The sequence below is a fragment of the Amphiprion ocellaris genome, chromosome 6 (genome assembly GCF_022539595.1).
Source record: "Amphiprion ocellaris isolate individual 3 ecotype Okinawa chromosome 6, ASM2253959v1, whole genome shotgun sequence".
NCBI classification, from domain to species: Eukaryota; Metazoa; Chordata; class Actinopteri; family Pomacentridae; genus Amphiprion; species Amphiprion ocellaris.
Genome location: NC_072771.1, coordinates 12,156,909 through 12,178,077, shown reverse-complemented (window position 1 = coordinate 12,178,077; position 21,169 = coordinate 12,156,909). Strand labels below are relative to the sequence as shown.

The following is a 21,169-nucleotide window of genomic DNA, read 5'->3' as shown; positions in this document are numbered from 1 at the left end:
AAAAATGTGTCCAAAAAAAATGTGACTCAATATTTGTCCAAAACAAGCCAAATCTTGTCCAAATAAACTCAAATCTGTTCAGGATATCTCGAAAAATTGTACAAAATGACTCAATATTTGTCCAAAATGTCTCAAAACTGTTTCATACTAACCCCCAAAAATCTAAAGTGCCTCAAAATTTGACAAAAACTACTCAAAACATGTACAAGTGACTCAAGAAAAGTCAAGTATGACTCAAAACGTGCAAAATGACATACAAACTGTCTAAAAATGATGAGGACTTGTGTCTCTTTACATTAACTTGTGTTCATTCCTAGTAGAGACACAACTTTAACACAAACTAACCTAAAACTAAAATGGACAATTTTATTTTCAGGTCCAATAATCTCCTTTAAGTTTTTTTTTTTATTATTATTTTTATTTAAAATATTTATTTTGCATGTGTTGATCTACACACAATGATGACTAAACCATGAGGAGTGTGTGTGTGTGTGTGTGTGTGTGTGTGTGTGTGTGTGTGTGTGTGTGTGTGTGTGTGTGTGTGTGTGTGTGTGTGTGTGTGTGTGTGTGTGTGTGTGTGTGATGTCATAAGAGGCCAGTTTGTGATTTCACATGATGTCACAAAGGGCTGCATTGTACATGCTCAGATTCTAAATGATGTCATCTGTGATGTCATCAGTGATGTCCCAAGGTCTATAAATTCGGAACGACGTCTGGATTCCAATCACATTCTCCTCCAGAACAACTCAGCTGACTTCAAGAGAAAACCTTGAACCGATGCATCTTAGTGGAAGAAGAACTTTCTACCATCGACAAGTTTGATTTACCGAAAGACACGAACTTTGAAGAAATGGCTGCATTGAGGCTGATTGACTATATGACCAACTCTGAATCAGAGGATACCCTTGCAATGAACATCGATGATAAGGACAAATGTAAAATACCGGTGACCGACACTCTCGGAAAAGTGTTCTTTGTGAATCTGGACGAACCAGAACCACCGACAGAACAGACATCGGCTAAACCTCCCATTCACAAAACATTTTCCAAAGATCCATCTCCGCTGGTCCAGCCAGAACCACCAATGGATCCAGTGGACCAGACTGAGCCACCAGTGGAAACCATCACTCTCTCCAGAGAGGAGATCTTGCCAATAGTGACCAGATGCATTCAGAAGATCTCTGAGCTTCAGTGGAACATGTTAGCAACAGAGACGCTGGACGTTTCAACGGTCGCTGTTCTGATCGACGTGTTCACCAACATAATTCAGAGTCTTGCTGCCGAGACCCTGAAAATTACCCTTAAAATCCTTGAAGAGTCCAGGACTGCTGACAGCGGGCACTTCTACATTTCCCTGGGAGACTCCCTCTTCGGCAGCATCGCCTGGGCTCTCGGTGTCCCGTCGGAAAAGTGTGAAAGTGCCGAACAGCTGACTGAGCTGGTGGAGATGGAGGTTTCAGAGAGGGTTAACTCTGCTCTGGCTCTGGCCAACAACAGTCCAGTTCTGCCTCCAGAACCTGCCGTTTACGTCAGCGGCACCAAGTTCAGCATTGAAACCCTTCGTCGGATAGTGTCTCACTCTGCCGCATGTCTGAGAAGATGTGCGGTGAGGCTGAGCGGATTGTGCTGCAGACAGCCGTACAGGTACAGTCACCTGTTCGAAAGCATCGAAAGCATAAAGTCCAAAATCTCTGTTCCTTCAGTGACCAACTCTATGAAGGGCATTCTGGAGAAATGGTCCTCAGTGTCAGATGTGGTCTCAGGAGAGGCTCAGGGGGTTCCCCTGGCCCTCAGCAGCACTCCCTCGGCTGAACGTGTTGCAGCTGATATTCTGACAACTATACTCCATGACATGCACATATGTGAGTCTGGAAGTGGAGCTGCATCTCCTAAAAAATCTCCCAGAACTCATTTTAACATGGGCCTGATCGCCAGGAAGGTCCAAAACTTTTTTTCGTCGGCCGGCACCAAAATAACTGCTCGCGAAAAACAACACGGTCACTTTTCCAAGGCTGCTAAAAGGCAGTTTGAAAAAATGATTTCAGACCTGAAGAATGCCTGGAAGAAAAAAGATTCAGAGTTCCTCGTGGATCTGAAACAGAGGTCCGATCAGTCTCTGATCCAAAGCACTGACGAAGAATTAACTTTACCTGGAAGTGTTCCACAGTCTCCCAGGTTGACTCCAAGGGCAACACCTTCACCGAGCTACCTGGTCGTCACACCAACACAGTCCAGTAAAGATCAGGCTTCAGTGGAGTTTGACTCCATCGAACCTGCTCTTGACAAACTGTACGACATTTTTGACAAGACAGGCGAAGCTGGAAAACAGAGAAAAGTGCAGGAAAGACTCAACGAACAGATCAGGAAGTTAACAAGGGAACTGACTGATAAAATATACAGTCATCTGATGGTTGGTCGTACATATTACATGCCCGTCGCTCCTCCAAGAAGATGTCTGTCAGACACCGTCCTGTCCAAGATCAATAAGCCGGTGGTCGGCACTCAGCTTCCCTCTTCCCCTGAAGTCCTGTACGCCATGACAGAAGACGTCGTGGGAAAATACCTCCAAAATATCTTATTTTGTGTTCAAGAGCTGTCGCTGGAAACGGCTCACAGTGAGGCAGTGGCCGGAGCTCTAGAGGACATCTCAGAGCTCTTCATCACAATCACGACCCCACCTGAAGAACCACAGATTCCTGCAGCCCAACCGAGTCCTGGTCCAGGTCCCAGCGATGCTGCAGGTTCTGCATCAATCTGCAGGGATGATGAGGCTGTTGTTTCTACACCAGTTGTAGCCCTCAGACCCTCAGAGTCTCTCTGCAGCTTGACATCAGTGTATGAAGAGTCAGAACCAATGACCAACTTCATCGCTGCTCCTCAACCTGAGTCTAAAACATCAGATCTTCAGTCTGAGGTTGAGGCTGAAACGTCAAGTCTTCATCCTGTCATCAGCGCTCTGCTTCAGATGGTGATCACTAAATCCCTGGCCAAATCCAGAAAGCTGTTCACCATAGACGACCTCCAGGCCGTCCTGAAGCGCCTAAAAAAGCTGCCGCTGGACGACATCAAGATCCCAGGCGACGGAAGAATCAAGAAGATAGACAAAATACCCAAAGCCATTGTGAAAGATCTTCACAGGGTGTTTGGCTCAGCAGACAAGCTGATGGAAGCAGCACTGACACCAGAAGATCCGTCTTTTGATCACATTGTTGTGAATATTTTTAAAAAGCATGTGAACGCGATGGCTCATCCAAAAAAGAAACCTGCAGTCGCCCGGTTCTTGTCAGCGGTGGGAAGAGCCTTCACAAGAGCCTTCAAATGATTTACAGGATGCAATCTCCACCTTTCCTCCTTGTAGTTTGAAGGAAAAAAATTAGCAGCTCAAGAAGCATCGAAAACATGTTTCCTTCAAAATGTAGGCCCACTTAGATGAACAGACCTCCTCACAGCGCTCATGTGATTCACCTGAAGCCAACATGAGCTCTGTGAGAAAACAAGCCAATTTGAAAGTTAGAAAACGTTAAACAAAAAATTTTATAGTAAAATAACGAAATTTTATAGTAAAATAACAAAACTAATTAAATTCATAGAAAAAAGCTAAAAAAAATAAAACAATCAAATTTTAAAAAATAACTTGAGAAAAAAATCAATAAATGAACTCAAAATAAAAAAACAACAAAATACATGTCGGTTTCTATCAAATGTTTTGTGCCACACGTCCTGTTATATTTTATGTAAATATTATTTTCTACTTTCACTGAGTAAATGTTTTAACCAACAACAGTCCTGATCATAATGACCAAATATTCAATCATTTTCAGGATTTTAAATACCAGTTTGGTCACATGATGCTGCGGTGGTTGTTTTTTAAAATGTGATTATTTTCAACATACTAAAGGTTTTTGTTTTTTTTTATTTTCATTATCACAGTCTGGGATTTGTCAATGATTAGCAGCAACATTAATTCTGATGAAAGATTATGTTATGTCAGATCTTAAAGACAAAAATGCGTTAGAAATGTGTCCAAATAGACTCAAAACTGTTCAGAATGTCTCGAAAATTGTGCAAAATGATTCAATATTCGTCCAACATGTCTCAAAACTATTCCAAAATTATCAAAAAATGTCTATAATTACTCAAAAGCATGCCCAGAACAACAACAAAAATTGCCCAAATGGACTCAAAACTAGTGCAAAATGACTTATTAGTCCAGTGTTTGTCAGAACTGTTAACAAAAGAACCAAAAAATATCCAAAATGACTCAAAATTTGCCCCCAAACAACTCAAAACCTGTTCAAATAGAATCAAAACTGTTCAGAATAACTCGAAAATTGTGCAAAATGATTCAATATTTTTCCCAAACAGTCTCAAAACTATTCCAGAATTATTTTAAAATGTCCACAATCACTCAAAAATCTGCACAAGACAACTAAAAATTGCACTAATAGATTTAAAACCGAAAAACTTTTAAGTGCCGAAAATGCCAAAAAACCTGTGCAAAATGCTTGATTATTTGCACACTATGTCTCAAAACTGTTCCAAAATGATTTGAGAAATTCTCAGAAATGCTTGAAATTTGTCTAAATAGACTCAAACGTGTTCAGGATGACTCAAAACTTGTGCAAAAATGATTCAATATTTGCCCAAAATGTCTCAAAACTATTTCCAAAATTATCAAAAAATGTCTATAATTACTCAAAAGCATGCCCAGAACAACTAAAATTGTCCTAATAGACTTAAAACTAGTGCAAATGCCACATTATTTGTGCAGTTTGTCTCAAAGCTATTCCAAAATAATTTGGAAAATGTCCGTAATTACTCGAAATTTGCCCAAATACACTCAAAACTGTTCAGAATTAATCAAAAAATTGTGCAAAATGATTCAGTATTTGTCTAAACAGTCTCTATTCCAAAATTATTTTAAAATGTCCACAATTACTCAAAAACCTACCAGAAACGAAAAAAATGTCCTAAAAGACTCAAAATTTGAGTAAAATGCCACAATATTTGACCAAAATGTCTCAAAACCTTTGACCAAATTACAAAAAAATACCCAAAATTACTAAAAATTTGCCCAGAAAGAAACTGTCCTAATAGACTCAAAACTGTCCAAAATGACAACAATTCATAAAACAACTCAACAATTTCAACAAATTACACCAAACTTATTGTTTAACCAACATCAGTCCTGATTTTAAAAACCAAATATTCATTAATTTTCTGGATTTTAACCCTTTAAAGGTCAGTTTGTTGACTTTTTCATTGGTCCTGAAGTGTCTGAAGTGCTGCTGTTGTGATCACACCGAACCATCCATGCATGCATTAGTCCTCTGACACACACACACACACACACACACACACACACACACACACACACACACACACACACACACACACACACACACACACACACACACACACTGTCACTAATCAGCTAACAAACAAACACTAGCATCAGGAGAGCTACCAGAGAGACTAACGTTACGTTTCCTCACTTAAAAATAGAACAAACGTAGGATACTGTAGTGACTTACCTGCTGTTGAGCTCCTTCATCCTCATCGGCGACTCCAACGTGTTTCTGTTTCAGGTGCTGCATCATCATCGTGGTACTCCCGTACATCATATCACTTTTGTAAAGCTTGCATGTTACGAATGTTTTTTGTTTTTTGAAGCGTGAAATGCTGCCACACTTTTGAGGATTTCGGTCTGACTGTTTTCTCTGTGTCGGTCATGTTTGGTTGAAATTACTCTGAATTTACTTTCGCTTTGCCGCCACCTCACTCTGTTCAACTCGCTCTACAGGTGGAGTTATTTTAAAAAAACAAACTTTATTTCAGTCAGCCAGCATTGACAAAGCTCTGCCGGTGAAGTAGACGCTCTGCGACATGGCGAGTGACGCACGAATCGCGTGACACAACGAATCGATAATGAAATTCGTTGCCAACGCTTTTAATAATCGATTATTATCGATTTTATCGATTCGTTGTTGCAGCCCTAGTTCTGATCCTGATCCAGGACTACGGTATCATCAGAGTTGCAGGATGAACAATCCAGCGCTGATTTGGTTACATGAATCTGTAGATTGGTAGAGGAAGTTGAGCCCTGGGAACAGCCAGATGAAGCTGTCTGCTGGGAATCTATATGTGGCTCAGGAGAGAGGGTGAAGAAAGAAAAAAGTTTAGCAGTTTTCACAAAGTTCACTAAAAATGCAACTGAGTCAGCATTCCATGGACTGTACCAAAAGAAACAGGAATCAAGAGATAATGCATTCACCATTGACAAATTTGGTAGTAAATACACCAGAATTTAGCTGAACATGATGGTATCTGAAAGAACAGCAAAACTGTATCAGCATTACGATCTACAACACAGTGGTACACAACAAACAACTGGCTCAATAATATGTTAGAAAAGGAACATTTTAATGTACTTTTTATTCTTTGAAATTAAAAACGTAAATCTCAAATCAACAAATACAATTTAACTTTACTCTCAAATTAAATTTCATATTTAAAGCCAAGGAAAAGAGTGGAGTCTCTGAAGTGTGAAAGCACAAACCTAAAGTCTAATGTTCATATAACTTATCTAAAGTGTTACTCACCATCAGAGTACCATTGCACGCAACAGACAAATCTGAAAAATAATCGTATGCACAATAATTGATAATTTAAGAAATTGATACATCATTTCCATGAAAGTCTAAAGCAATATAAAGAAACCGCTGGCTAGCTTTTGAGCCTTTTGAGCAAGTCATGATAAATTACATCAAAAGGACAATAACTATGGAGCTAGTAAGCACTGCAGCCTATGGCCCCTTGCCCGTTTTCTACCACATTAACAAGGGACCACAGACACACTGAGATCATTCATAACACTAGCTGTATTAACATGACTTTATCTGAAACTTGATAATCGCGCATACAAACAAAAATTCGACAGGGCTAAAGCAATTTAACTGGACCTAACGTTACTCTGGAAGTCCCTCATTTAGGTTAGCCGAAGATAAAAGGATTATACAGCATAGCTAAATCATAGCAGACAACTGTATTAACGCTCCCCTCACATCTTCTAGTGTTCATGGAATAACTGCAGGACTTGACGGCAGCATACGGACGGCTATCCTAATGTAGCTAGCTACTCCCCGCTAATGTACTACTGCTACTTCACCTGGATTTCTAGACGTTAGAAAACATACAACAGAGTAACCCCATCACATTAATACCTTAATTGTCACCTCTTGCGGACACTGTCTAATTTTAAACGAGCTATGGAGCCTTAATTAGCTTCATGTTGCTGACGCATTTAAGCTAGCATCTACTCGGTCACGTTAGCCAGTTTGCTCAATTCAGTGTTTAAGGAAATAATTATTTTTAAGATGGTGCTTCTGCAGTACCAAAAATGTCTAATATGAGATTATGAGAAACTTACCTTAGCTTTTCGAGGACAAGACAAGGCTGCAGAGCAGTGGTTCTTAACCTGGGTTCGATCGAACCCTAGGGGTTTGGTGAGTCAGTCTCAGGGGTTCAACGGAGGTCAAGACACAGAGCCAACTCATATGATTGGTGATGACACGCCCTGCTTGGCCATCACTGGCTATAGGTGATCACGCTACGTTGCTTGGCCAGTCTGTGCTGCAGGGAATTTGGTGCGCTCAGTAGTCGACTTGTGACTGTCATGATGGTACGTCGTGTGACTTCTTTCTTAATATTTTAATCCATACTAACTATGTTGAGCAAAAAAAGAAAGTGGTCAGACGAATATGTACAACATGGATTCACATGTATAACAGAACGTGATGGGAGTCAGCGTCCTATCTGCATGATTTGCAATGCCAAGTTAAGCAATTCTAGTCTAGCACCGGCAAAACTAAAGGAACACTTCCTTAAGCTGCATGGAGATGGGGAATACAAGAACACAAGTGATGTTAATGCACGGTTCATTTTGTGCACCAGTAAAACATATAACTAAAATAAAATCACATTTTATTTTTCAGTAAAGAAGGGTTCGGTGAATGCGCATATGAAACTGGTGGGGTTCAGTACCTCCAACAAGGTTAAGAACCACTGCTGTAGAGAGAGTTCAAGTCCATCGAGGAAGGAAGTGGGCGGAGTTGACTCTGACCCGTGCGCTCACTTTCGGTGTCGCGAATAAAAAGGTAGTACCAGAAACAACAAAAACCGGAATTTACATCTGGGATACTGAGCCTGGCAATAATGAAACACAAAACAATAAACTATCAAATAATTAAAATAATCCATGAAATAAGATTGAAGACACAAGATAAATAAACACTAAAATAATAAACAAAATAAAGTAAATGTAAATGAACATAATCAGACATAAATCCAATGCTACAACACTAACACTGGGTGTCATCTCACCCAGTTGTACTCTGACTGGTGTTGTAGTAACTCTGATCAAGTGAACCTACTTTGACACCGCGTATTTTACTCTGGAGAATTTACTGTGCACTTACTCAATATATTGAACATTATTCAAATTAAGACTTTGTCAGGTCAGAGCTGCCAGGGTCAGAGACCAGGCCAACAAAAGCCCTCTTCTGGGAAAAGCTGCACCAATACAAAGCCCATATTCAGCATGCTGACTGCGCTGCCTTCACAATGATGGCTGACACCCATGCATAGATTGCAGACTTACATCCGCATGACTACGGTCTGAGCCCGGGCTGATTTCCCATCAGAAACAAATGGGCTTTGTGTTTGTCTCCGAAGCTATTGTTCCAAAAACTCATTAGGCCTTTTGTCATGGCGACAAAACCTTAAAATTTTAGTCACCACTTGTTGACTAAACAGCGCATTTACACTGCTAGAATGCTGAGGTTTACTGCTGTTGAATCAACAGGTGAGGTGAGCCTGTTACAACCTGTTCATGAGTCTGGCAGAGTTTTTGTTTTGCTCAGTCTTTCAGGTTTGAATACAGTTTGGAATGTTTGTGTTTGAAATGTTCATGGTCCATGATTCACTTTTGATCTTGACAGATATTTTAAAAATAGATTAAAGGGATATTTCACCATTATTTAGAAGAAGCATTTGATGACTGTATGCAATTTTGAGACCCTGAAGTTCCATCTTCGCTTATGTAAAAACATCTACAAACACTGTAGGCATTCTGCCGATCGGCCTCACCACCTGGATCTGATTTGTAGCATAACTCCTTTCCTTCTCACTGCATTCTTAAAGTACCACTATGACCCACTTTAACATTTTTGTTTGCAGTGTTAAATGCGATTATTACAGTATTTCAGACACTACGCAATTTGTTTTTGCTTTTTTGCTATTCCTTCATTGCATTTGCATCACTAAAGCCTTCGAAAAACTAAAAAAAACAACAAAAGTGTGACAAGATGTGCCACGACGCCCTTCATAGTTTCACCAAGAGCAAATGTGAAGCATCAGAGGCTGTGGGGGAATCCCCTCTGATTTAAATCCTCCAGTCTCTGATCAGTCAGACTCCCTGACTCCATCTTGTGGCAAATTAACAAAGTTCAAAGAAATACAAGTAAACACTGAATATGCATTGCATAACAGACTTGTAATATCACCAAGATCCTTAGTATTTAGAATAAAATGAGTAATGCCATCATAAAGACAGTGGGAAATGCCTGTTACACAATAATAGATATGCTGCAGCTGGAGCCTGCATGAACAGAACATGATCTTTGCACAGCAAGAACCAGCACAGTATGAGTGTGTCAAAACCCAGAGAGAAGAATGAGATGAAGACTACCACAGAGCAATGTATACCGAAAACACATGCAGTTTTAATTGGCGCATTTTTCAACAAACAATGAAAGAACATAACATAAATAAGGCATTAATAATTATTGGATTCTTTTGTTAAGCCACATTTTAAAGACTGTTGCATGTACAGGTGAGGATATGTTGAATATGTACAGTTCGAAATGAGAATAAGTTTGGCCTCTTTGAAGCTAAAGCAGTGCTGTAACAGCAGAAACAGTGTGTGGGGTGAGAGACACAAGATCTTATCTGTAGGAGCTTTATTTTTAAAAAGTGGGTGCATGTTTTTAAATTTAATTTTCCAGTCATAGGCTGTGACTGTGAGGGCCTATTGGTTGACATGGGCCCGGCAGGGGGAACCTTGTAGGGGCTGTAAATGATCGCTCCCAGCTGGAAGAACCTGATCCTCCTACACTAGCAGTGTGTGAAAGGACATGAGTCTGAAAACTGACCCTAAGTAGCTCAAACAGGCCGTGTGTTTATTGAATCAAAGTGCCAAAGGCAGAACGCAAACTGTAGAGGAGCCATATGGGGAGCCTGGTTCCTCTTAACAAGACATGAATCTCCAGAAAACATTGTGTCTCTAAACAATTGACTATGTGCTACACTGTCAAAAAACAAAACAAAACTGTAATTTTACAGAATTGATTCTTTTAGTTTTACTGATTTCTTCTAAATATTGACACAATTACACAAATAGACTATGACTGTCCAATGTAAAATACCGTTATCACCCCGTAACTGTGAATACCCATACAATTTCCATTTTTAAAAGAACTGTGTTTTTTAATGTAAAAAGAGTATAACATCTGCAAATTTATTGCAATTCCACAAATATTTTACTTTCAATGAATAGATGAAACTGTTAATTTCAAGTTTAACACTGTCAATATATTTCTAAAATTAGATAAAATTAATTCCCATCATCAAAAAAAGGAGTATTTGCCAGAAAATATTGGAACTATGGTCAATTACTGTATCTATATGAATCACAATTGCCAGAATATCACAAGTTTCTTTTACCGTATATGTTTGTCGTGCATTTCTCTTTAGCTGTATCTTTATCTTCACATATCAAGTGTAAAATTATTGCTATTGATGTATGATTTGTGCATTAGGTCGATTTATCTTTAGTTCACTTCAGTGAAGACTCCAACATGCCGGCTGTTCTTGCCATCACTACTGAAGCATGGTGCCAAAATGTCAAAAACTTAACTCACTTTAACTCAGAGATCACAAAGAAACCTACATGCTTTTTCTTCAATGGTTTTTAAAAAAAAGAAACCAGGGTACTGTCACGGTTCCTGCCTGGCCTTCCTTCCTTTCCTCTTCTCTCCCCTCTTCTCCTTCTTTTCCTCTCCCTCTACCTCCTTTTCTCCTTGCTTCTCTCTTTCTCTTTTCCTCTCTTCACCTCCTCTCCCTCACTTCTACCTGCCTCTCTCCTCCTCGGCCTTGGTCCCTCCCCCCTCAGTGTTGCACACCTGACTGCAGAGTTAATCAGAGCATATGGGAGACAGCTGCGAGAGCAGCTCAGTCCTGCACTCCTGGCCAGATCGTAGCCTCGGCTACACATGCCTGCCAGACCATCTGCTCCCTGGCTGGGCCTTTCTGTTGAGCTGCCAGAGCCGGCTCCTCTTTGTTCCAGCCTGCCTCCCCCACGCCTAGCTACCTGCGTCTGTGAGTCTGGCCGATTAGTGGATTTCGTTTAGTTTGTGTAATTGGGGGTTTTGGTTCTCTGTCTGTGATTAGTTTTTGAGCTTATTATTAGTTTGCTGAGTCCTTAGTTTTGTCAGTGCAGTTTTGTTACTCAGTCCCCCTTACCTCCTGATTGCCTTTTTCTGTGATCGGCTCTGCTTTATTATCAATAAAGGAGTCTTTGCGACCTGACATGTCTTGCCTGTTACTGAGTGCTTGCATCCTAGGTTCAGACCTCCTAACCCGTGACAGCACAGAATAAATATGTTCCCGTTTGTTCTGTGGATTGCTACTTGGATTAAACATTTTGTAGTTTTTAGATATGGATTATGTGCATAGCTGGTTTTATGCATATCTGTTGATGATCTATGCTGACTTGTTTTTGCATATAATGGTAGTTTCTGTAATTTCTGTCTACAATGATTTTCATGATGTTAGAAGTAAGTAAGTGTCTTTGTAAGGACTACTGGGATTCTTGTAGTGCTTTGCATGCTGTGCAATAGGAGCATATTTATTTATGACCTGTTTGATCTATTTGTACTTTATATGTATGTTTGTACGTGTTTAAGGCTTGGTGGTGGGAGTGACTATAGGAGGCAAGGGGGCACTGATAGGGATGACTCCGGTGGCCAGCAGGACGATGATGAGCATGATGATGATGATCACCATGATGAATATGTTCAAGCTGATGTTCTTCCACCTGTAGGAGTTTTCCACTTTCTTAGTTGTCCTATCAAGACTTTGAGCCTGAGCAGAAAGAAAGACAAAACAGACTGCTAAATAAACACGTTCAGCACTGCTGATATACTGATCCATGTTTGTATTAGCTTGTCTTCTAAAAATACATGAGTCACTGCTGACGGCATGGTAGTGAAAGCATACACTGATCAGCCACAACACTGAAATCACCTGAATGATATTGTGGAGATTCACATTATGCCGCTAGAACAGCTCTGAGCTGTCGAGGCCTGGACTCCACAGACCTCTGAAAGTGTCCTGTGGATTCACATTCAACATCCCAGCACATCCCACAGATGCTCGTTCACACAGAAATTTGGGGGAATTTGGGGGCCAAGTAAACACCTTCAAGTCTTTGTCATTTCCCTTTAACCATTCCTAAATCAGGCTGCACAGTGGCTTGCTGGTTAGCACTGTTGCCTGGCAGCTAGAAAATCCCCGATTTTCTTCCCAGCCTGGACATGCACTCTCCACACAGTGGAGAGTGCATGTTCTCCCTGTGCATGCGTGAGTTTTCTCCAGGTATTCCAGCAAAACATGCTGAGGTTAATTAGTGATTCTAAATTGTCTGTAGGTGTGAATGTGTCTCTATATGTAGCCCTGTGATAGACTGGTGACATGTCCAGGTGTCCAGGTGTCCCCTGCCTTCACCCTCAGTCGACTGGGATAGACTCCAACCCCCCCATTGAGGATTAAGGGGTGTATAGATAATGGATGGATGGCATTCCTAAATCAGTGTTTGCAGTGTGGCAGGAGGGATTATCCTGCTGAAAGAGGATATTGCCATCAGGGACTACCCTTGCCGTAGGGAGGTGTATGTGGTCAAAGTAACATCCATCATCTATACATATACTGCTTCATACTCATTAGGGTCGCTGGAGACTATCGCAGGGTTACATATACAATCACACTCGCATTCACACCTACGGACAATTTAGAATCACCAATTAACCTCAGCATGTTTTTGGACTGTGGGAGGAAGCTGGAGTAACTGGAGAAATCCCATGCATGCACAGGGAGAACATGCAAACTCCATGCAGAAAGATCTCAGGAAGGCTGGAACGTGAACTGGGGATCTTCTAGCTGCAAGATGACAGTGCTAACCACCAAGGCCCTGTGCAACATTGCTCAGAGCATCACACTGTCTCCACTGGCTTTGTTTTCCATCTTCCCATAGTGCATCCCGCTTCCATCTGTTCTCCAGGTAAACAATAAACACACACACACGGCCATCCACATGATGCCAACTAAAGCCTGATCCAACAGATCAGGCCACCAGCATTGTGGTTTTCAGACATTTTTTTTAACAGTTGCTCTGCTGCGTGATCAGACCACATGGGCTAAAATTCACTCCCCACACAAACCTCATTAAGCTGTGGGTGTCCATGACTCTGAAACCGATTGTCCTTCCTTTCTTGGACAGTTTTGATAGTTTCTAAGTTGGAGGAACATCCTACAAGGCCTGCTGCTTCAGAGATACTCTGACTCAGTAGTGTAGTCAGCACAGTTTGGTCCTTGTCACAACCTCTTAGATTCTTATCTTTTCCATTATTCCTGCTTCCAATACATCAGTTTCAAGAATTGACTGTTCACTTGCTGCCTGATATATCTAAGCCCTTCATTGGCACCGGTGTAACAAGATACTCAATGTTACTGACTTTAGTGGTTTTTATGTAGTGGCTGATCGATGTATGACAACTTTTACCACCTTTTTGACAGAGTAACTATATCAACAACACCATAGACTAACATGAAAACCACAAGCAACAGACATGTTGTAAAAGCAGCCTCTGCCTGATGAGATTAGTGACTGTATTCCAGTCATTCCTCGTGTCAATGACTAGCTGACATGTCGGGGAAAGATGAACACTGCATTCATTAATAGTATTGTATGCTTTTGTGGGTATGACAAATCTAAATGTCCCAGTTTGACAACCTCTATTTGACCTCACATCTTACTTGAACTGCACAGTAGGCCAAACATACACAAGTATATGAATCCCAGACTCTCGACAGCACCCGCTTTTACACAAATCACAGTAAAAAGATGAACTCCCACAGTAAGACTGACCGCTTTTTCCACCTCCTCTGATTTTGTCAATAGGTTATCTGCCATTAGTTGTCCTTTAAGTTTGTTTTCCAAATTGTTCTTCATTATGTCGATGACATCATCTGCCTGTTTCTTCAAGACTGACATCTTGTCCTGTGGTGCTGGTTCTGCTGAGACTCCTCCCTGCTCCTGTTACAGGAAAAAGGAAAAAGGAGTGTACTTATTTGTTAGTTATAAGTGGCATTACACAGGAGAATTAAATGCGATAACACGGTTTCTATTTTAAAGAGATCTTTACTTTACACACACTGCATCACTGCAACCATTGAGGGCTCTGGGCAGTGGCTCCGGACAGTAACTAAGAACTTTTACACAACCACTGCATTGTGCACCTATCTTACTCTAATTTTTCCGTATTTGTTACTTTTCAGAAGAAATATGTAAATTAATAAAAGGTTTTAAGGTGCAAACAAGGTGAACCACTTCCAATGTCTGAAAATGTTACATGTCTGGACATGCAGTGGTGTTAAGGAGGTGCAGGTAAAACTGCAGCTCTAAAAACATTTGATGCATCAGTCAAAGATAGATTTGAAGAGTGACAGAAAGTTGTCTGGGTCCACTAGTTTCATTGAACATTGCAAATCTTAACCTTCACTGTTTTCAGTTCACGTCACAGATAAGTCAACTCCATTGTTATGCTGACAATACACAGATATATTTACACTGAGACTGTGTAAAACATTTTCTACTGTCTTTGAATCTATACACGCCTCATGAAACTAGAAATATAGTGGAACTCTTTAATTTGTAATTAAATCTCTCCAAATATTCCATCTCCAAACAGGAACAAATTATATTTTCCATCTAATAACACATAATCTATATATACACTTTTGTCTAGAGGCATTTATTAGTCACTCATTATTTGCTTTTTAATAGTTATTTTTGTAAACTAGCTTGTTTTTATTCTTAATTTTGTTCTCTTTCTTTTCTTTCACATTTTTATTATTTTATTCTACTTGTTGTGATGATACTGTGTTTGTTCCTTTTTTTTGGAACTGCAGTGCATATTTTGATAAGATTATTTTTCTGTTTGTCTGTGACACACACTTGTATAAATGCAAGATGTTACTATTGGTTTATTGTTATCTGTTAAAGAGAAGGACTTGAAAGCTGCAAAGTAAACCCTGCACGCAGATGAACTGTCTGTATGTAAGCTGAGAAAAGCTGACAGCAGTTCAATGACAGTTTAACTTATTGGTAGAACATCATATATTACATATAACTAACATTTTAACAGTGGCCGTGCTGCATAATGACAGTTTCTATATCTGATATTTTGAGTACATTTTAGGTATTTTCGCAAAAAAATATTCGGGATAATCATAATAGTGTGTTTTTATGGTGTCAGACTGTAAATGCTTTGAATACTTCTTCCACCACTGCTGAACACTCTAGTTTTTGGAAACATTAATCACAGTCACTTCATTTTTCTCTAGACCTTGCCAATGTGTTTTTGGGCCAAAACCTCAAAACCTTAACCACAGTTTTGTGACACTGTAAAAGAGTTGTGTGTTTTTATTCTGTGATTATTAACAGTTCGTCTTCATATCAGAAAGTGGGGACCCTTATCCTCCTTTGGGTTGGAGCATTTACTAATAATTTGTCATTAAGTTGCAGTCCACGTACTTCTTCATGTCATATCCACAAATACAAGATATATATACACTGCCGGTCAAAAGTTTTAGAACTCTCCAAATGATGCATGTTAATGTCTCATTGTACTCTGAAATGAAAGCATAGAACAAATAAATTAATTTTAGAAACCAAAATGTATTCTAAACTTTTCACTCATCAAAGTATCACCTTCAGCAGATATAATACCTGAACACACTCGTGGCATTCTTTCCACAATGAAAATCAAATATTCTTCAGAAAATTCTTCCCAACTCAGAAGTTCCCGTAAATGTGTGGAACTTGTAGGTTGCTTTGCTTTCACTCTTCTGTCCAGTTCATCCCAAATCAGCTCCATGGAGTATAAATCTGGCGACTTATGTTTTGGGTCATTTTCTTGCTGTAGATGAACCCCTGACCAACTAGGAACATACCAGAGGATACTGCATGGTGCTGCAGAATGCTGTGGTAGCCGTTTTGGTTCAGGGTTCCTCTCACTCTGTACAAGTCACTGATCCTGGATCCAGCAGAACAGCCCCAAACCATCATGCTTCCTCCTCCATGTTTGACAATTGATGTCACACACTGAAGAACCATCCTTTCTCCGACTTGACAGCGTACAAAAATCCTGCGTGATGAACTAAAGATTTCAAATTTTGATTGATCAGTCCATAATACCTTCTTTCAGTCTTCAGTAGTCTGTTGGTGGGGTTTCATGGTCCAGGCAAGCCTCTTTTTCTTATTCTGATGTCTTAACAATAGCTTTCTTGCTGCAACTCCACCTGTCAAACCTGCAACTCCAAGTCTTCTCTTCACAGTTGAAACTGACACTTCTTACTACAACCACTATGAAGTTGTCCTTGAAGCTGTTGTCCTGTCAGCCGCCTATCATCAAGGTGTTGACTCTCACAAACTTGTCTTTTGATTCTGTTGTGGTTTTGGGTCTTCCAGACCTCTTCCTGGCAGAGTTTCCTCTAATTTCTGAGCCTTTTGATGGTGAAGTAAACTGTACTCACTGACACCTTGACTTTCTTCACAATTTCTCTGTAGGAAAGACCTATATTTTTAAGTGTTCTGATGATCCGTCTCTCTTCTATTGTTAATTGCCTTTTCCTCTCCATTCTTATAGCAACATACTATTTTCTGCAGTGCGATACTGTTTTGATAATGCTCTGGAGGGTATGGTGCCCCGGTGTGTTCCAACACTGCTTTTATGCAGACAGAGGGGCTTGGAAGTAATCTAGAAAAGTTGGGACTCCTGTAGGATTTGGTAGCACCAACTTTCAAGGCTTGATCAACCTCCATTGCTGCAGAACAGCTTTAAGCTGGTAACCCATTTCTTGTTATCTGAAAAAGGCCTTTTTGTATAATTCTGAAATGTACAAAATTTTTCAGCTTTGGGTAACCTTACATTTTTTTAACCCTTGGCAGTTCACCACTTGCCTTGGTATCATTTCGAGCTATTCATTGGAGTTGAACTACTTGAATTTCAACAACAAAAATAGAAAAATTGGGGTGTTCTACAACTTTTGACCAGTAGTGTATATATTCATATATAGGAGATATGATCCCTCTAAATCAACACACTTCCATGAATTTAGTAGTCCTGTATGATCCCAACCTGAAATCTGAGCACTTACCTGAACCTATAATTCTTTATAAATATGTGCACAGCCAGCCGAGACTGATATTCCTGATGAAATCTGGGATATATTTCATGCACTGAGACAGTAAAGCCTACTGACTTTGGCTATCAACCGCTTTTCATCATGTGCCTTCATGATTTTATGGCGCAGGGTGACTCTTATTGACAAAGACAGATGGATTGGTCGGGAGGATGAATGGCATTGTGCTAGCTTTTTGTAACCAGTGACACTTGGTGGTACTCTGCTGTCTGCCTCTGATTGGGGCAGGCAGTGATAAAGTATGTCAGGTGAGTAGGCAGGTGCAGGTGATTTTCTGTGAGGGGCCAGACCGACATGACGTGTCACCGGTAACTCGTGGTAAGATGCCTGTTATTCTATCTTTGAGGGGTAAATCTTAAGATGTGCCTTTTTAAATAGTTGTTTTTTTAAATATTGCAGTGTGACCACTGCTTTATGGGGTGAGGGAGCTCTTGCTGGGCTGAGATGCCGGTATAGCAGGTATGTGGTTTTAAAAAGCTGTTTATTAAATGGAGTTTTATTCAGCTTGGACCTGTTTAATTATTCATTTAATTAATAAACTGCGTTTTTATTGTTTGTTTTGCAGCGGCGGTTCATCGAGGTTAAACTGTCTCCTGCTGTCCTTTTTTAGGGTTTTTGTTTGTAGGTTTTGTTTCGTTTAGTTAGTCCGCTCGGCCTTGCAGGGCCGTACACTACAAGACCTGGGTGCATTGTGTGAGCGCGAACTAACTTTTCTATTTTGTCAATTCTTTTTTTGGGTTTGTTTCATTTCACTTCCCTATTTAGATCTGATTAAGATAATGATCAGCCTTGACCTGATTACTGTGAAACCCAACATCAAGTGTGATGGTGTTTAGACATTTTAGAGTGCAGTGATTTGTTTTTCATTTTTGGTTCAATGGGCTCATATGTGATCGGCCTCAAGGGGAGAAGATTGGACTCTGTTCGGACAAAGGGCATTGTGATCTTATATTTATATCGTGAATAATAAAAATTAATATTAACCATATATATTCCCGGTTGTCTGTTTTTCTGTGAAGCTTGACTGGGGGTGTCAGGTTTTACATTTTCATTTTGCACCATGATCACAGTAACCATCATCATGACAACATGATAAATTAAGAAAATCAAGTTTTTTGTTAACATGTCCATATGCTGTTTTGATATGTTGGAAGACAAGTATTGAGACAGATTACAGCCTCAAAAACATTGATTCAGATGAGAGAGGTAGGGACTTTATAGATCTGCCCATTCTAGAGGAAGCAATTGTATAGTGTTACAACTATGCCATATCAAGACATGAATAACATGAGGAGCTCAGATGGTCTTTTCTTTTAAATATCTTTTTAGTATATAGTGCATCATCATGGTGAGTCATTTATTCTTTACCTTCGACACTCACTGAATGAGCCCCACATGATGCACTCTATGATCAAATTAAAAGTACAGTTATTTGTATTTTCTAAAAATCATGTAACAGAATACCATTACAAATGAAAGCAGATTTCCTCAGCATTTAAATGGAAGTTTTACACTTTATTAGGCTGAGAAGTAGTGAGACTTGAAATATGTAGTCAGGCAGGTTTTCTCAGATCATGAAGATGCTTACGACAATCTCTGTCTGCTGTGAGGAGAAAAGGCAACACCTGAGTGCCACAACAGCAAACAAACAGTGACTGCAGCTTGAAGAAAACCCCACAGCAGGACATTTAGGGAGTGCTTTAAGCTCAGAGTAATTTGTATCCTGACAGCTTTGTCCTTCAACTTCACCCTCTGGGCCATGACAGGAAACATATTTTATAAGATGGGCACAAGTCCAACAGATGTACAGGAACACACAGCACATTGTCAGCATCTTGGCTTGGTTCTAACAGTAGTAGGTAACACTTTATGAGCCCATTAGCAACAGCTAATACATTTCATTCTTAGTGGACTAACGTATGAATGAATGAGTGGTGTTTTTGGGATGCCATAAATGCCTGTTGGATCACTTGTCAGAGTGTCCAGATAAACTGCTTCATCTTGAACATCTTGAACATTATAACAGAAGAGAAGGCAGGGATGTTTCTTGATATTTACTTGTTGAAATTTTTAAAAAATCTTAATTAATTTTCATGTTTTGTCTCCCTCCTGCCACTTCTCTCCTGCTGCTACCTGGTTTGAAATGTCAGTGGTTCAGCTCATTTCATTATAATAAATTATTTCATATCAACAGTGTGCAGATGTCATGCTGTTACTTTGAATTTCAACTAGGCTAACAGCATATTTACTGTCTTTCATTATAATTTGTCATTTAAATACATTCACTTTGTACATAAATTTCATTTCCTATTTTTAGAAATTTGCCAAAACAAACTTTCACTCTTTCTGTCTGTTTCTCTCTCTTTAAAATTTATTTTTTTAAAAATAGCAATTTTCTCATGAAAATGAATGTAACGCTGTTCACTTACCATGTCTGTCTTTTCCATATACTGTTTCCTGCTGTTCTTGCCAGCCTGTCACGCGTTTACTGCATTAAAGGATCCTTGGTATCTTGAATTTCTGGATAAGCAGGGCATCAGTGGTGATGTCGCCTATAAGAGTGGTGAGACAAAAGAAAATTAAACCGACTGCTCTCATTATTGATGCACCTCTTTCTAAAGATCTGAAGTTCATTTATACATTTGAAGAAGTTTGAAAAAGAGTTTAAATATATGTTGACTTGTCAGATAATGAATTATTAGAGTCAAGAAAAGGCTGGAAACCAGCATTTTAGTTATAAGATACAGTTCTTCTTAGATATGTTGGATCATGAAGATAGTGTTAGGTCACTTACTTTCAGTATTTGGACAGTGACACAATTTTTGTAATTTTGCTTCTGTACCACAATAGATTAGAAATGAAGCACTGAAGATGTGAATTAATACTCTCAGCTTTATTTAAGGGCTTTAACTATAAAATTAATAACATCAACATTTTAGGAATTCACTACATTCACTTTACATGCTATTTTGCACGATTTAAAAACTTTAGTTACTTTGCAGGTTTTGTTTATTAATACAAAATATAATCAACAAATAAATGGTTGTACTATTATGGAATAAGATAAAGCTTTACTGACCCCTGAGGATACATTTACAAGCTAAAACAGCTGAACTTTGTTAAGTAGGGAAATCACTTTTACCAACTATAATAATAAAGTGATAAACACATTAATGGAAAACAAATTCCAATCTGCAAGACTACTTTTCCTTGTGATATTTTAAGTATATTTTGATGCAAAAACGTTTGTAGTTTTATGCAAGTAAACATTTAAAGGCATGAATTTTACCTGTAACACATTATTTATGCTCTGTGGTATCGCTCATCTTACCTGACTTTATTTTCCACCTCAGACCAAATCAACAAGGCCAGGACGTCCCTGGATTTGCTGACTCATGGTAAGTTATGCTCCAATGTGGGCTTTAATCAGCCTGTGAGAATCTAACAAAGTATTTTTTGGTATTTTTAAAAAATCCCATCCTTTCTGCAGAGTTTGCAGGGGTATTCCTTTAAGAGAGATTTCCTGTGAGAAATCTTATTTCCATCAATTAACTGAAATGACTTTTGT

At 39.4% G+C, this 21,169-nt stretch overlaps 1 protein-coding gene across 1 annotated transcript; it reads right to left on the bottom strand.

Moving 5' to 3' along the window:
- Nucleotides 1-9,849: 9,849 nt before the first annotated feature.
- LOC118470511 (uncharacterized) lies at nucleotides 9,850-20,448 on the bottom strand. The gene is made up of 3 exons (XM_035949679.2): nucleotides 20,031-20,448; nucleotides 14,264-14,431; nucleotides 9,850-12,201 (listed from the first exon to the last, which is right to left on the bottom strand). Exons 1-3 carry the CDS (start codon nucleotides 20,046-20,048, stop codon nucleotides 12,019-12,021), a joined length of 369 nt encoding a protein of 122 aa, XP_035805572.1. The 5' UTR covers nucleotides 20,049-20,448; the 3' UTR covers nucleotides 9,850-12,018.
- Nucleotides 20,449-21,169: the final 721 nt, after the last annotated feature.

What these genes read in the sequence shown, in the direction of transcription:
- LOC118470511 (XM_035949679.2), bottom strand. An exon ending in CAGAGGAGGTGGAAAAAGCG is followed by an intron (nt 12,202 to 14,263) that starts GTCAGTCTTACT and finishes CTTTCTGCTCAG; the next exon opens with GCTCAAAGTCTTGATAGGAC.